This window comes from Boeremia exigua (genome assembly GCF_020726555.1).
Source record: "Boeremia exigua strain MPI-SDFR-AT-0100 chromosome Unknown C7974scaffold_7, whole genome shotgun sequence".
Lineage (NCBI taxonomy): Eukaryota > Fungi > Ascomycota > Dothideomycetes > Pleosporales > Didymellaceae > Boeremia > Boeremia exigua.
Genome location: NW_025763524.1, coordinates 1,758,204 through 1,773,077, shown reverse-complemented (window position 1 = coordinate 1,773,077; position 14,874 = coordinate 1,758,204). Strand labels below are relative to the sequence as shown.

General features: G+C 54.1%; 6 protein-coding genes across 6 annotated transcripts; 5 read left to right on the top strand and 1 right to left on the bottom strand.

Annotated features, from left to right (window-relative positions):
- Positions 1 to 472: 472 nt before the first annotated feature.
- C7974DRAFT_312298 (uncharacterized protein) lies at positions 473 to 1,975 on the top strand (the record flags this gene model as incomplete). Its single annotated transcript, XM_046138360.1, has 4 exons — positions 473 to 671; positions 795 to 950; positions 1,000 to 1,215; positions 1,275 to 1,975. 4 exons carry the CDS (start codon positions 473 to 475, stop codon positions 1,973 to 1,975), a joined length of 1,272 nt encoding a protein of 423 aa, XP_045996548.1.
- Positions 1,976 to 2,542: 567 nt separating this feature from the next.
- C7974DRAFT_396665 (Sec61beta family-domain-containing protein) lies at positions 2,543 to 3,833 on the top strand. The gene is made up of 4 exons (XM_046142099.1): positions 2,543 to 2,732; positions 2,990 to 3,191; positions 3,318 to 3,413; positions 3,465 to 3,833. Exons 1-4 carry the CDS (start codon positions 2,730 to 2,732, stop codon positions 3,497 to 3,499), a joined length of 336 nt encoding a protein of 111 aa, XP_045996547.1. The 5' UTR covers positions 2,543 to 2,729; the 3' UTR covers positions 3,500 to 3,833.
- Positions 3,834 to 4,174: 341 nt separating this feature from the next.
- Positions 4,175 to 6,075, top strand: C7974DRAFT_396659 (uncharacterized protein). Its single transcript, XM_046142098.1, has one exon. It carries the CDS (start codon positions 4,672 to 4,674, stop codon positions 5,719 to 5,721), a length of 1,050 nt encoding a protein of 349 aa, XP_045996546.1. The 5' UTR covers positions 4,175 to 4,671; the 3' UTR covers positions 5,722 to 6,075.
- Positions 6,076 to 7,733: 1,658 nt separating this feature from the next.
- Positions 7,734 to 9,287, top strand: C7974DRAFT_206960 (NADP-dependent oxidoreductase domain-containing protein). The gene is made up of 3 exons (XM_046136884.1): positions 7,734 to 8,181; positions 8,290 to 9,083; positions 9,138 to 9,287. Exons 1-3 carry the CDS (start codon positions 7,887 to 7,889, stop codon positions 9,165 to 9,167), a joined length of 1,119 nt encoding a protein of 372 aa, XP_045996545.1. The 5' UTR covers positions 7,734 to 7,886; the 3' UTR covers positions 9,168 to 9,287.
- A 745-nt stretch (positions 9,288 to 10,032) lies between these two features.
- Positions 10,033 to 12,026, bottom strand: C7974DRAFT_206928 (uncharacterized protein). Its single transcript, XM_046136883.1, has 4 exons — positions 11,646 to 12,026; positions 11,487 to 11,591; positions 11,156 to 11,380; positions 10,033 to 11,099 (listed from the first exon to the last, which is right to left on the bottom strand). The coding sequence occupies exons 1-4, from the start codon at positions 11,823 to 11,825 to the stop codon at positions 10,365 to 10,367; spliced, it is 1,245 nt and encodes a 414-aa protein (XP_045996544.1). The 5' UTR covers positions 11,826 to 12,026; the 3' UTR covers positions 10,033 to 10,364.
- A 661-nt stretch (positions 12,027 to 12,687) lies between these two features.
- On the top strand, positions 12,688 to 14,844 carry C7974DRAFT_206913 (amino acid permease-domain-containing protein). The gene is made up of 4 exons (XM_046136881.1): positions 12,688 to 13,203; positions 13,260 to 13,834; positions 13,887 to 14,339; positions 14,393 to 14,844. Exons 1-4 carry the CDS (start codon positions 12,953 to 12,955, stop codon positions 14,728 to 14,730), a joined length of 1,617 nt encoding a protein of 538 aa, XP_045996543.1. The 5' UTR covers positions 12,688 to 12,952; the 3' UTR covers positions 14,731 to 14,844.
- The last annotated feature ends 30 nt before the right edge of the window (positions 14,845 to 14,874 follow it).

Genomic DNA, 14,874 nt, shown 5'->3' with positions numbered 1-14,874 from the left:
GCTCGACTAATATGTATGTGAGGAATATCCCCCTCGAGCCCGCTCCGCGAGTTTTCCCGTACCAACCCTTCCCTGACACCGCCCAGCTGTGCTGCCTCTCGGTCTCGTCGCCTGCTCGTCCGTCGCGTGAAGCCGCAAACGCCACCGCTCCTTCAGCCTGCGTCGCATCTGTGGAGTTGCATTTCTCGGTAAGCGGCAGGACCCTATCTCAACCCTCTCCGCAACTTTAGCAGCGCGCCAAAAATTCTGCGCTGCGCTCCCGCGGCGGCCTCATTTCCCGCCCCCATTCCGTGCATGCCCAGCGCGCCCGACCCTGGCCGCTCGACCCTGCCATTGACCGATCCTCTCTGACACGCTGTGCAGCAGGGCTTCGTTGCTCTCTCGGATCCTCTCCATCCGTCCCCGGACCGCGTCCATATTGCCTGCCGACCGCCCGCCGCGACCGCCGCCCAACGACTCCTCGCCGCCGACCATGTCCTACTACAACGACCCCTCCTGGCCTGCGCCCGCCGCCGCCCGCCAATCGTCGTGGGAGCAGCCGCCGCCGCCCTCGCGCTCAGGTACCGGACACAGTGGTTACAGCCGCGGCAGGACACCGAGTAACATGGACTCAGGCGCCAGCTCGACCGTGAACAGGGACGAGGCCAATGCGTTTGTTGCGCAGTTTGACGGTACGTCGCAGCCGGACTGGACCCCGAGCGGGTCGCTACCGTAGCGCGTTGCACAGTGACAGCGCATGGCAGTGGCACGCTGCTGACACGGGTCCACGAACTCGGCTAATTCGCCGCTCACAGAAGTCGAACGCGCCGTCGAGAACCTCGCCAAGGGCGGAAAGCCCTTCGGCGGATATCCGCCCGCGACGCCCCCGGCGGGCACCCCGACCAGCCGTCGCGAGTCGATGCCCATGATGGGCGGTGGCGCCCCCCGCCCCCCGTACAACGAGCAGCAAGGTATGCCCGCACGCCCGCATTGGCCCCGGGCCCCGACTGACGGACGCAGACGCTCGCTACGGCGGCCAGCAGCGCCACCACTCGGTCAGCGAGTACGATGGCATCCGCTCCCACTCGGCCTCGAACGCGCAGGGCTTCTACCAGAACCAGCGCTTTGCGCCCCGACCGAACGACGCGGATCAGATGGCGCAGGCGAAGCGACGGATGGCTGCTCAGCGCGAGCGTGAGCTGCGCAACTACCACCAGGAGCAGCAATACCACAGAAGTAAGGACTCAGAGTCAGGGCAACAATAGAGGAAGGACAGTGGTTGACTAGGATAATAGACGTTTCGGGATCTGGATCCAAGTCGGACCGCTCCATGAGTCCCAATACCATGAATGAAGACGACCGCCGCGAACTCATCGCCCGCCAACATCGTGCCCTGTACGGCGAGAACTCAGCCCTCTACAATAACAACCCCACCTCCAGCCAGGACGTCCGAGTCCAGTCCGCCGGCGCTAACCGCGGAGCATCTCCACTGGCTTTCGATCCATTCGGCACCCAAGCACAGTCCATCTCTGGCGAGGCCGCCGTCCAGATGCCCCCTCGAGGCGACAAGGACGCTGCAGGCGGAGCACAGGAGGCCCGCACCAACAGCAACTCGTCTCCTTCTTCTCATCAGAACCCGGCCTTTGGCCTCTTCGACGCGCAGCAGGCTAGCCGCACCTCGAACTCATCCCCGGGCGGATCTCCCCCCGTCTCGGGTTCTAACAAGACGAACGGATCCGGCGTTGCTCCCATTGGCACTCGTCCGGCTCCCAACCAGCATCAGCAGGCTGGTGCACCCCTCGGCAAGCGGGCGACCACACCGCTCCCGTCGCCCCTTAGCTACGGCGCTTACAATGCTAGCGAGCAGAAAAACATCGCTGCTTCATCTTCTTCTTTGAACCCTTCGTCGACGATTACCGACAAGGGTGCTATCTGGAACAACGGTCCTTGGGGTAACACGCCCAACCAGGGCGTTCAAGCCTCTGTGTGGGGCTAAAACGGAGTTTTCATTAGGGAAATCTTGACGCACATTCGGAGTTCCTGCATTTCAAGGTGTCCTAGGCATTCGTGTCGGCTTTCCAATCAATATCCACAGGCGGAACAGGTTATGGGTGGTCGGCGAACAATTACCCTGGGTTCCAGTCATGCTTTTACGGCGCGTTGATCTGCATCTAGGTCTGGCTGAAGATGATATACCATTCACGTGTGGGTTACATGGGGTGTTCATTTGTGGGCTCAAGGTTGCCCACGGTTCTTTCGCTTAACGGTTGGGAGGGGAGTTCTTGAGGTTTTATTGTTTTTATGCTTCACATAGTCTTACGATTTGGTTGGACACGGTTGGGAGCATTTGCGATGGGGCGGTGGATGGTTCCGCCTCTGGTAATCTTTGGACGGTATGGGCACATCTGGGAATAATGCGAAAAAGTGGTTTTCGGGCAACACTCTTACATTATGCTGTGACGAACGTCTGTGTGAGATGGGGAGCTCTGAACTCTAGCCAATCAAAGCTTCGATCTGGGGTAATGCAGGGCCGAGTGAAAGGGAGCTGGTGGAATGCGCCTGTGCGTTTGGGCTAGCCGCGGCCGCGCTAAGCTCACCCTGACCACCCCCGGCTCGCAGCTTCCAGAAGCGTGGCCTCTCGTTAGCAAGAACCCCCGACGAGCAACTGCCACCTCGACCACCACACGAACACCACCTCCATTGACGCCCCCTCGGTTTACTCCTCCCGGTTTCTATTACGCCTGAACAAGATGGTGAGTTTCTAGTCCATCTCCGAACCATTGGACACCACGGCGCGCGCACAGTGGACAGATGGCTGCTGGATGCGAACACAATAATTGACGGCCACGCAATGTGACATGACAGCTGCGGCGCTCGTGTCTGCTCCCGCCGCTGCGAATGTCACTGGCTCGCTTCCTTGCCCAAATCACGAGCTTCGATGCGGTAGCCTTTGCGTTCTGCACATTTGTGAACTGCGACTTTCGCACAGTAACTGACACGCTTCTGGCAGTCTGCACCGCGCCCCACCTCCCCCGTCAACAATGCCGCGTCTGGCACGACAACAGCGCGCCCTGCGTCGCCCAAGCCCCCGGGTGGCCCTGCCACTGTCATGCGCAGGAAGGCTGCTGCCGACCGCGCTGAGAAGGTTTCCAACCAGCGACCAAGCAGCACAAGGGCTGCCGGTGCCGGTGGTAGCTCCAGCACCATGCTGAGTAAGTTGCTTGCCCAATATCAAGACGTTCGGGACGGTGAAAGATCGAGAAGCACACATCGCATCACCTGGACGGGACGGTAGAGAAACCACGATCTCGAACATGTGTGCTAACGTTCATCTTTAGGGCTGTACACCGATGAGTCCCCTGGTCTCAAGGTCGACCCCGTCGTCGTTATGACCCTGTCCGTGGTCTTCATCTTCAGCGTCGTTGCTCTCCACGGTACGTCTTATGACAGCCTTGATGATTTCATGTGGCTAATGCAAGCTCCAGTCATGGCCAAGGTCGCTCGCCGCTTCACCGCATAATCGCCCACAATCATACCCTTTTTATACCACCAACAAACCTCGCTCGGTGAGCGCTGAGCACCGACCACGCCACGACGCCGAGTCCTCGTGTCCTTTTTTTTCCTTCCGTCAAACGGCTCGTTGCTTGGGAAGACAGGAAAAGCATATGATCCGATTATCTGATACCTGATGTGTGCATGGAGCCATTGGGAAGCGCTTGGATTGGGAATCTGCATGCTGTATTATTAGGTCTACAATGAAACCGGATTTTGATCGAACAGCTGCATCTAGTCAGCATCTGCACTAATACGACCTGTAAGAATCATAACTTGTGTACACACCAATAAACTGCCATAATGCTTGTAGATTGCTTCACTTTCTCATTGCTCGTATTGCAAACACACAAACTATTCCAGCTGACACTCCGTTCCAGACGAGGGATCTACTGACGTTTCTTGAAGTATGTGTTTCGCTGCATGTTGTCAATCGTGCGTGGTATGAAGACTAGAGTCTTTCGACTTGGAAGCGCATGATTCGGCGCTATACCAAGTAACAGACTAGCACTGAACGAAGACCCTGCTTCTATCCTTACACCGACAAGTCCACGGGAATTGCCCAGGTGGGTTGAGGCCGCTCACGTGACATGGAAGATCCATGCGGCACAACCCCGCCAGCTTGCCCTCACCATTACCTTGATGGGCAGCTCGGTTCAATGCGGTCTTTCTCCTACATACGGGCCGAGGCAGCAGTTCCAGGAGTATCGAAGTTGTGGCGATCGTATTTTTGTCTACGTCATGTTCATTTTTGTAGTCTTCACTGCCTAATAGCAGCGCCGTAGCGATACTCTACTTCACCTTTTCCCCTCAAATGGCTTTTGAAGATCCCTGAACGGCCATTAGTCTATTTCGGACAAGCAGCGGGTCAAACGTTACAGCCATTAAGTCTTCACACTGCAAAGGCGCCCAGAAAGTATCCACCCGTGGATGTGTCTAGAAGCCGAGGTTCACCGCATTTAAGACGCTGCCACTGTTTGAGCCTCAACTGGTAGGTAATCGCATACAGGCTTCCGTCTAAATCTCTTTCACTGCTTTGTAAGAATTGCACTTTGTTGTAGATATACAGTGTCATCCCACCTCCAAAGTCGGTCATCCACTCTCCAATTTCTACTCGAACCATCGATCCACCAATACACAATGCCTGGCCAACAAGCACAACAATGGGTTCTGTCGAACCCCCCCACCGCCGACCCTGTACTTGAGGGCGACAACGCTACCTTCAAGCTCGCGAACGTTACCCTCCCCGAAGTTGGCGCCGGCGAGGTCCTCGTCAAGACCCTGTACCTCTCGAACGACCCCGCACAGCGCGGATGGATCCAGAAAGGCATGGACCCGGAGCGTCTCTACGTTCCTCCCGTCAAGCAGGGCGAGACTATGCGTTCGTTCGGTATCGGCGAGGTCGTTGAGTCGAATGCCGACAGCTTGAAGAAGGGCACACTGATCTCCGGCTCGCTGGGCTGGACAGATTACGCCATCGTCAAGGCGAATGAAGTCCGCGCTGTTGCTGCCGACGAGAAGGCTGGCATCCGCGTCACAAACTACCTTGGCTCCCTCGGATTCACTGGTCTCACAGCCTACTACGGTATCACCGATATCGGGCGCGCCACCAAGGATGATGTCGTCGTCGTTTCCGGTGCTGCTGGCGCTACTGGCAGTATGGTCGTCCAGATTGCCAAGAACCTGATCGGTTGCAAGAAGGTCGTTGGTATTGCTGGAGGCGAGAAGAAGTGCAGGTGGGTTGAGAGCCTCGGAGCCGATATCTGCGTGGACTACAAGTCGGCGACCTTCAAGGAGGACCTGAAGAAGGCCACCGAGGAGTATGTCGACGTTTACTTCGACAACGTCGGTGGCGAGATCCTCGATCTCATGCTTTCGCGCACTAAGCGCTTTGGTCGCGTTGCTGCTTGCGGTGCGATCGCGACATACAACGACCCCACCGTCGGTGTCAAGAACTGGTTCGAGATCATTGCCAACAGAATCGAGATCAGGGGTTTCATCGTCCTCGATGCGATTCCCAAGGCTGGAGAGATGCTTGCAGCGATTACACAGGGTGTCAAGGACGGCAAGATCAAGATTGATCCCGAGAGCGAGACTATCGTGCCTACCAAGTTCGAGGATGTGCCCAAGACATGGACAACACTCTTCACAGGCGCAAACCAGGGCAAGCTCGTCACTCAGATCCAGTAGAGGTCGGTGTGACTTAATACATTAATGCAATACAAATTCAACAACGTATACCCATATTTCTGTCTCGCTCTTCGTTCATCCAGAACACCCCGTCACTCTTTGCAGCACTCTTCACAGTCATAACGTGAGCCAGTACCTCCCTGAGATGCAACGTCTATCTTGGCACCCCTATGCGATCTCTTCGCCAGTCTTGTAGTCCTTCTCATAATCAGGTAGCTTCGTCCTCACACTGACATCAGGAACCATGAACCGGCGTTAGCAAGCACAGCACGTACATCGACAGTAATAACAATGCACAACCTTCCCACTCACACCCTTGAAGTACTCCGCCCCGCAGCGCAGCAGACTAGGCCCACAGAACAACGCAGTCGCAACTACCAAGTAGTGGCACAAAACAAACACAAAATCCTCGCCCTCCTCGACCCCGCCGTCCCACACGACGTCCCCGCAGTGCCACTAGTCTCTCACTCACTCGGTGCCAACAGCGCGCAGTTTTTGCCGTACTCGACCGTGCCACCTTGGCCCAACGACTGCGAGAGGTCGGCCCAGGGCTCACCCCGTACGAGGGAGGCGAGGTGCTTCTGTGATGCGAGCTGGAGACCCGGGGTCGCTGGAAGGCTTTAGAGGTTGTCGTGGTTCGCGTGAAGTGGTAGTGTGTACGGCGTGAGTGTTTGGCTTAGAGGTGGCGCGGTTGTGGGGGTTGGAAGGAGGGGGTGTGTTTGGATGGTGGTGAAGTAGGCTTAAGAGGAGGTAGACTGTGTTTAGTAGGAGCTCGATAGTATGCCGACGCTTGAAGGGAACGGTATGGGTTGTTGGAGTGTCTGGGTCATGGCTGTGCACTGATTTCGGCAGCAGAACAGTGTAGTACTGTATTGCCTGGAAGGACTACATTTGTGAAAGACTGTGTTACTCTGCAGGATTTGGGCAGGTGATAGTACGCGGGATGTTGTTGTATTCAACTTTCCCTGCAGTCCTTTTAGTTCTTCTATAGAGATTCCAGGAGACTGCCTCTTCTCTGGATTGTTACAACTAGGATCGAAAGTTGATCTTGGAAATGTCGATTGATGTTCTTTGCAACTGCCACTTTCCACGTGCAACGGCTCAGTTATCACCGATGGGATTCTTCGGTTGGGATGAACAGTCGTCAGAGACAGGGGTGAGCTAGACATCGACGAAGTTCGCCAAATAGCTATCGCATTTTTGGTAACGTCTTGCAAGATGCACAATTTCACTTGCAACGTCAATGCACGTGAATTTCGGTATTGCCTGAGAGTCATGGTAAGTTACTGTGAGAGCATAGTGACATATCAACATGTAAGGCGTGCACTTGGCAATGTTCGCATAATACCTGTGCTTCGTTTCAACTTTGTTGAGTCGTCGTGTATCCACAAGAATTGATCCACATTCACTAGTGGAAGGAGTTGAAGCACAAACCACAGACACGCAATTTTCTGTCCAATTCATGTGTCAAGACTCCACACAACGTATGATCGGGGATGCTCCACGACGCCCACGCAAAGCCCACACATTTCCACGTAGGTGATCATCCCCCCAAGTGTCTACGGCCCGCCCTACCGTGTCCCGCCGTTCGACCTTCGATATAGACCGTCACGTGACATGAAAGTAGCCCCGGACCCTTCTCAACGTCCGGACAGCTGCGCAGCTGTAAATGCGGTTGATAGTTGCCGATAGATCGGTGTTCAGAGAACTTTACCCGGTGCTTCAAATCAAATCAGCCGTCGTCAGTCGCGATGTAGGAATGGCGGGGCAAACTACGAGAGAATGCCCCACCTTGAACAACAACCGCGGACTTATAGCATGCTGTGCACCCACCATGAACATTGAACATAGTCGCTGACTTCTAGAAAACGCACCTCAGTGCATTTACAAGTCTACAGTTTGTCATTTGCGCTACTTTGTGACACCACGGAGAATCTATCTCGATGACTGCACGGTGATCTACGTAGATGCGGGGTACAGGTAGGCAAAGTACTCGAACTCCATATCTCTGCGCATGGAAGGCTAAATGCATCTAAGAGCTTATCCACCAGGGTAAAGAGAAGCTCTGGCTGTATGGTAGACGGCGTGAAGCCCGTGTTCGTTTCGTGTTTAGCGCGCTGTATATACCGAAGAGGTGCCCAAAAATTTGCATCATCCAAGAGGCTATGCTTGCTGGTATCTGTTACCGCGCGACTACTAATATCCCTCGAGCCTGCTCGTATTTCCGACTTTCATACCCAGCTTTCAAACCAGCCCTCAGTTCTGCAATACAGCGACTTCCTCCTTCGAACCGCAGCTTCCTCACAACAATGGCTGCCAACACTCCGTACGTCACGCTTAACGATGGCAACAAGATGCCTCAGGTCGGATTTGGGCTGTGGAAGGTCGATAATGCCACCTGCGCGGACACTGTATACAACGCCATCAAGACTGGGTACCGACTGTTCGATGGAGCCTGTGGTACGTGATCAGTCCAATCGCTTTTCGCGTCAGCCTCGAGCCATATACAGACCCGCAATCAAGTTCAATTTGAAATATTTCAAACATGGAGACTAATTTGATGACCAGATTACGGTAACGAGAAGGAAGCCGGAGAGGGTGTCGCACGTGCTATCAAGGAGGGAATTGTGAAGCGTGAGGATTTGTTCATTGTGTCAAAGCTGTGGCAATCTTTCCACGACTACGAGCAGGTTGAGCCTATCACCCGGAAGCAGCTTGCTGACTGGGGTGTTGACTACTTTGATCTTTGGGTTATCCATTTCCCTGTAGCGCTCAAGTACGTCGACCCCAAGACGCGCTACCCACCTGGCTGGTACAACGATGAAGCCAGCACCAAGATCGAGCACAGCACCGCAAGACTCGAAGACACATGGAGAGCCATGGAGGACGTGCAGAAGAAGGGTCTCGCAAAGAGCATCGGTGTCTCAAACTACAACGGCGCTCTGCTCCTTGACATGTTCACATACGCGAAGGTGAAGCCCGCGACACTCCAGATTGAGCATCACCCGTACTACGTCCAGCCAAACCTGCTCAAGCTTGCTGAGCAGCATGGAATTGCCGTTACTGCATACTCATCGTTCGGTCCTCAGTCGTTCATCGAGTGTGACATGAAGATCGCCGCAGACACACCTCTCCTGTTTGACCATCCGGTCATTACAAAGATCGCAGAGGCACACGGCAAGACACCAGCACAGGTTCTTCTTCGATGGTCCACACAACGTGGTCTCTCCGTCATCCCCAAGAGCAACTCGCAGAACCGTCTGCAACAGAACTTGGACGTAACAAGCTTCGACCTGAAGTCCGAGGAGATTCAGCAGATTTCGGATCTGGACAAGAACTTGAAGTTCAATGTGCCCACAAACGTATGTGGCCTTGCCACCAAACTTTACTTGAGATTTCCACTAATTAAACACCAGTATGGCATCCCCTGTTACGTCTTCGCCTAAGCGCCTGACAGCGGCGCAACGCTCGACTACGGACCAAACGGTATAGTCGCGATCGTATCGCGATCGCAGCGGATACTAGTCATGATGCAGCAATCAACGAGAAACTGAAGATAACCTTTGGCGCTGCTCGCAAGCACTTTTTGCATAGAAAGCGATCATGAAATGTGTCATGTCTCGTATGCCGACAGGAGACAGAATGCAGGGGGCTGACACATTGGATGCTAGTTTATGGCCACTTGCTAAGAGTTTGACCAATCCGTAGAACCGAAGCATTTGTCCTTGTGTTTTGATTTGCGATCATGTACGCCGCGCCGGCACATCAGCCCAACGCAGATACCCTCTTGTATACCACGAAGTTTCATGTCCCGCATTGTCTTAATTCTTCCTATAGTAGAACGAGGACATGCATCCGCAAATTCCGTGGCTGAGCTGTCGGTGTCAACGTAGCGAAGTCGAAACTCGTGCGTTCGAAGTCCGAGACCGCTTCTCTCCGTGCCGCCATGATCCGTATCGTATCGTTGTTGATTCCCCATCGAGCAGGTACCGAAGCTTCTACTCGCATTAACGATCACACGATATTCAGCTACCGACAGCGCCCACTTCACGATCGGCAGTTGGATTGGATGCCCAAGCGCACTAGGTATGCGGCATGCAGATGTGTAACTTATAATTCTTCCGGACCCAGATCATCAACTTCTCCAGCATCTCCACCGCAATCACCACACTAGTATTTCAGAGTCTTCTCGCCTTGTTCTTCCTAATGACAGTTGTGGCTCTGGAATGTCTCTGGCAATTTCCGCTATAGCGGCTGGACGTGATTTATACCCTGTCATGTCATTCCAAAACAAGACGTTGCCGCCCCCGGTCGGGCTACTGCACCCACCAGGGCGAGGCGAGGAAGGCGGAAGCGAAGGGCTTTAACCACAAGAACGAGTCATGGACAGCCGCGTACCCGTGGCACGGATGGTAGGATCTTGGTCGAACGTGCCGCTAAGCTTGTCGATCACATGGGAAGCAGACACATGGTGAGTCGGTCCGTATCGCCAGCCTTGCAAATGATCATCAACGTCTCTCATTGTCATCTTCATGTGGTTCTAGAATCCATTCGTGTACGCTAGAAATACACTAAACAGTACGCAGGGGGTATCCATCCATAGCAAAGTAGGCGCACAACGGCTTGCGTTGAAATCACTGGACTCAGTCGGCCCTGCCGCTCTCTACCTTCATTTCCGTCTTCTTCGTAATGACCAAGCGAGTCTCGTCACTCATGTGTCTGAACACGTCATCCGTTTCTCGTACACTCGATGAGCGGTTGCCGACCCAGACCTCGGCATCATGTTTGAGACCTTCGTGCGGCGGACGGAATGTCGGCGGCTCCGCCGCTCCGATGATAGATGTCTGCGACGTGGGCGAGACCTGACCGGGTTCAGGAGAAGGGGCTTTTGACGACATCGGGCAGAGGCTGCGTTGGCGCATCCGCACTGGTGCTGCTGCTGGTCTGTTCTCCTCGAGGTCAAGTCGACTCATCTGGTAGCTCGGTTGAGACCCTCCAGAGTGGGACCCAATCACGTCGCCATTCCTCGCGTACCGTTTGGCCACATAGCTCATCATCGGGTCCTTATTGAAGGGGCGTAAGAAAGGACCCATGCCAGTGATCGTCAGTGAGATAATGGCGTAGCTCATCTGCCACTGGTTGGCGACCAAGTAGAAGCTGCTGGCATAAGTGACGTTTGTGTCGAAGATCGCTTCCCGGAAGTAGTAGAGTCGAACTGCTGCGATCATGATAACTGGAAGTCGTGCGGAGAAGGCGAAAATAACAAGGAATTTGGCTTGCCATCGCATGTGCAGCGACCACACAAGTTGGAGAGCAATGCAAAAGATCAGTCCTTCAGTGCTGATATCAAGGGCTGTGATAGCCTGCCATTTGGGCCACTACAATGCCTGTTAGCTGGGAGTAACTACAACGATGGTCGCAAAGGCATACATACCATATCAGTGCACTCTCCAGGTTGGCTTGTGTAGAACTGCGCGGGATTGCACGGAACCGATACAAGTACGACGGAAGCGATTGCCCAGATGGCAGAGGCCGCCAGCATCGTCCATGATGCAAGTTTGTGAGTACCGCTCGGCGATAACCGCATGTACAATAGCAAAATGGAAGATTTGGTGGTCCATATGGTGAGGATGTAGAGGATCTGTGAGGCGAACCCTTGCTGTGGTGGTTGTTAGACATAGGTAGTTCTAAACAAATGGTGGGTCGCACGAATGCCCCATGAGGGGAATCGTCTGAACCGTGTGGGGAATTTTTTTGAATCTTACCTTGCCGATGACTTCCAGTTGTTCTCGAGGAATTTCTTCCTGGGGACCACCTAGGCCCAAGTGGATGAGGTTGAATATAACACCGGTCTGTATAGTTTCTAGGAACTACGCAAGTGATCAGCAATTGCGCTGCAGCCATACGGTCGAAGCTGAACTCACTGTCGCTGCTGCTAGGAAGTAATCGTCGGACCTCCACTCCCTAACCTGCGTGCGAAGCCATAATCGAATGATAAAGCACACCCAAACGAAGGCCAAGGTACATCCTGCTGTAACGGCGATCAATCCGCGTTTATCATGTTCTGTAATCGTGTATGGTGGTTGAATAACGTCTCCAGCCATGGCTGATGGAGAGTGACTCGAAGGTTACCAACGAGGCTGTAGGACTCACGTCAGCTGGCCGAGGTGGATTTGAGTAAGATGCAGACCCGCAAGCAGCAGATCCGCGTCCTCTTCTTCGCCCTGCATCCTACCCAGGTTCACAGCCATTCCCAGCGCAGGGGTACGCTGATGCCCGAATTCTTGGACCGCTTGGCCGGAGCACACGACCGATTGCGTTCCATTCGCTAACTGTGCGTCACCGTCTTTAGACGAGCCCATGCGAGTTTACCCATACAAAGCTACATTCGCGAACATGGCCGCCATTATAGCGCCAGCCCATCGGCGGAATCTAATGTACACTCTCGTCCCGGGTTCCAGCGGGATGCTTCCCACGAGCGATAGCTGGAAGTTTATCTGAAAACGACCTTAAGCGGCATCGTATGTAGTCCTCGGCAGTCGTCACAACGGCAACGACCGCTTAGGTACCCATCATCCAACTGTAGGTCGCTTTGTTGTCCAAGTTTCCAGGCGCCCCAACAGGAACCGGGCAGGATTCCAGAGGAACCGGATCAGCAACGCCCATGTCGTGCAGCATGCTCCCACGGGGCGAAATCTGCTCGAAAATTCTCTTACCCCTGCTCAACTCCTGGCATTTGTTAAGCGCACATAACAGACACGCCATGTACACGAGGGCATACCCTGCCGACGCGGGATGAAGCTCCAGTCCACTTTAAATCATACGCTCAAGAGCGGCTCCTGCATACCGATTCAGGCCAAGGGTCCAGCCGTCGCAAGACTCCAGACCAGTGGAAGCGGGCCGCAGGGACCGATTGGCTTGTGGCAAATGCATATGCCCCACTCAAGCTGCTAGATTTCTGCCACACCGTCCGTGACGTTTCGTTGGTCGACGGCCCATCGGATTAAGTGCACATTGCTGGCATTCTCTGCCGTTCATGCATGAGGAATCGCCGAACCCGTGTTTCTAGCGTGCGGCATGGATTGCACGGTGTTCAACATCGATTTACCCAAGATCAGAGGGAGCTATCCCCGCAGGTCTTTTCGCATTTGAAATTGACAGAACGTTTCTCTTCTATCATCTATCCTGCGTGGCGCTCACCTGCATCTGCGCTCCTGCAAGTCATTGAACAATGGGTTCCTCGTACGACAGCTCAGTCGTTGTGCCCAAGGAGGCCAGCACAACATCACATCGTCATCAGGACAGCTTGGAGTACGCAGAGACTGGCGATGAGTATCACAGTTCTATCCAGGGCCACACGAGGGCCGACAACCGCGACATGGCTCGCATGGGAAAGATCCAAGAGCTGAGGAGAAATTATCGCCCGTTGTCAGCGCTCGCGTTCACGGTCATTCTTCAAGGTGTATGGGAAGTCCTCCTAACGTAAGTCCCTGTCATGCGTTGCGCCTTTGTGTAACGGTGCTAACAATCGACTTCAGCGCCACCTACCAAGGCCTTCTTGATGGTGGCCCAGCAGGTCTGATCTGGAGTTTCGTCTGGACATGGTTCGGCTTTAGCATGGTCATGTTGTCCCTTGCTGAGATGGCCTCCATGGCGCCGACTGCTGGCGGTCAGTACCACTGGGTTTCCGAATTCGCTCCTGCTTCATGCCAAAGATCTTTGAGCTACTTCACCGGATGGATGTCGACCCTCTCATGGCAGGCCGGTACAGCATCCGGTCCCTTCCTGGTCGGAACTTTGATTCAGTCCTCAGCCACCGTCATGTATCCCGACTACGAAGCCACTAACTGGCAAGGCACCCTCATGGTCATTGCCGTTACCATTCTGGTCTGGGCGCTGAATGTCTACGCCTGCAAGGCCATGCCTCTGTTCCAGAACGTCATGCTTATGGTGCACGTCTTTGGTTTCTTGGCTATCATCATTGTCTTCTGGACTCTGAACCCTAGGAACACCGCCGAGGTCACCTTCACCCAGATCACCAATGGCGGCGGCTGGAGCTCAACTGGTCTGTCTCTAATGGTCGGACAGATCTCCGCCATCTATGCTTGTATCTGTAAGTGAAACTGCTGAGCCAAGCGTTTGACATCACACTAACATCTTCCAAGGCTCTGACGGTGTCGCGCATTTGGCTGAGGAGGTCAAGGATGCTGGAAAGACTGTTCCCAGGGCTATGATCAACGCGTACCTCATGAACGGTGCTATTGGTCTTGTCTTCTTGATCAGTTACATGTTCATGATCACTGACCTTGACACTGCTCTCAATGATCCCTCTGGCTATCCCCACATGTGGGTCTTCGCTCAGGCAGTCAGCCCCGGTGGTGTTGTTGCTCTCAACGCCATCCCCACCGTCCTCATTTTTGCCGGTACCTTGACGTACAACCTGTCCACCTCTCGCCAGACATGGGCCTTCGCTCGTGATAACGGCCTACCCTTCAGCAACTGGATCGGTAAGGTTGACAAGAAGCTCGACAATCCCGCCAACTCCGTTACTTTCACCTGCATCATTACTATTCTCCTCTCTCTTATCAATATTGGATCCGACACGGCCTTCAATGCTAGTAAGTCCTCCTTGGCGGTACATTCACACGAGCCTCCATTAACCATGCCATAGTTATCTCTCTCAACGTGGTCTCCCTTATGATCACATATGTCTTCTCCATCGGCTCTGTTCTCTACCGCCGTATCACCGCACCTCAGACCCTCCCTGTTTGCGCCTGGTCCCTCGGCAGATGGGGTATCCCTGTCAACCTCGCTGGTGTCCTCTACGCCTCGCACGCCTTCTTCTGGTGCTTCTGGCCCGATAGCACGCCCACAACTCTCGAGTTCTTCAACTGGGCGTCTGTTATGTTCGTTGGTGTTGCTTTCCTCAGCATGGTTGACTACGTCCTGCGCGCCAGGAAGTACTACAAGGGTCCCGTTGTGCTGGTCGAGGGCTGGAAGGGCGAGTAATAGAAGAACTTGCGCTGCTCTGAAGAGTAACAGCAGTTTTAGCTGCTTAATAGAATTATTTCTGTAGATAAACGATACTGAATATGTATCTTGAAACATGTAATAGAGCGTTCGACGATAGCAAAGAGTCGAACGAATACCCAT

What these genes read in the sequence shown, in the direction of transcription:
- C7974DRAFT_396665 (XM_046142099.1), top strand. An exon ending in TAGCTCCAGCACCATGCTGA is followed by an intron (nt 3,192 to 3,317) that starts GTAAGTTGCTTG and finishes GTTCATCTTTAG; the next exon opens with GGCTGTACACCGATGAGTCC. An exon ending in CAGCGTCGTTGCTCTCCACG is followed by an intron (nt 3,414 to 3,464) that starts GTACGTCTTATG and finishes TGCAAGCTCCAG; the next exon opens with TCATGGCCAAGGTCGCTCGC.
- C7974DRAFT_396659 (XM_046142098.1), top strand. Translation starts at nt 4,672, where the DNA reads ATGCCTGGCCAACAAGCACAACAATGGGTTCTGTCGAACCCCCCCACC.
- C7974DRAFT_206960 (XM_046136884.1), top strand. Translation starts at nt 7,887, where the DNA reads ATGCTTGCTGGTATCTGTTACCGCGCGACTACTAATATCCCTCGAGCC. An exon ending in ACTGTTCGATGGAGCCTGTG is followed by an intron (nt 8,182 to 8,289) that starts GTACGTGATCAG and finishes TTTGATGACCAG; the next exon opens with ATTACGGTAACGAGAAGGAA. An exon ending in AGTTCAATGTGCCCACAAAC is followed by an intron (nt 9,084 to 9,137) that starts GTATGTGGCCTT and finishes ATTAAACACCAG; the next exon opens with TATGGCATCCCCTGTTACGT.
- C7974DRAFT_206928 (XM_046136883.1), bottom strand. Translation starts at nt 11,825, where the DNA reads ATGGCTGGAGACGTTATTCAACCACCATACACGATTACAGAACATGAT. An exon ending in ACTTCCTAGCAGCAGCGACA is followed by an intron (nt 11,592 to 11,645) that starts GTGAGTTCAGCT and finishes TCACTTGCGTAG; the next exon opens with TTCCTAGAAACTATACAGAC. An exon ending in AACTGGAAGTCATCGGCAAG is followed by an intron (nt 11,381 to 11,486) that starts GTAAGATTCAAA and finishes CAACCACCACAG; the next exon opens with CAAGGGTTCGCCTCACAGAT.
- C7974DRAFT_206913 (XM_046136881.1), top strand. Translation starts at nt 12,953, where the DNA reads ATGGGTTCCTCGTACGACAGCTCAGTCGTTGTGCCCAAGGAGGCCAGC. An exon ending in GTATGGGAAGTCCTCCTAAC is followed by an intron (nt 13,204 to 13,259) that starts GTAAGTCCCTGT and finishes AATCGACTTCAG; the next exon opens with CGCCACCTACCAAGGCCTTC. An exon ending in CGACACGGCCTTCAATGCTA is followed by an intron (nt 14,340 to 14,392) that starts GTAAGTCCTCCT and finishes ACCATGCCATAG; the next exon opens with TTATCTCTCTCAACGTGGTC.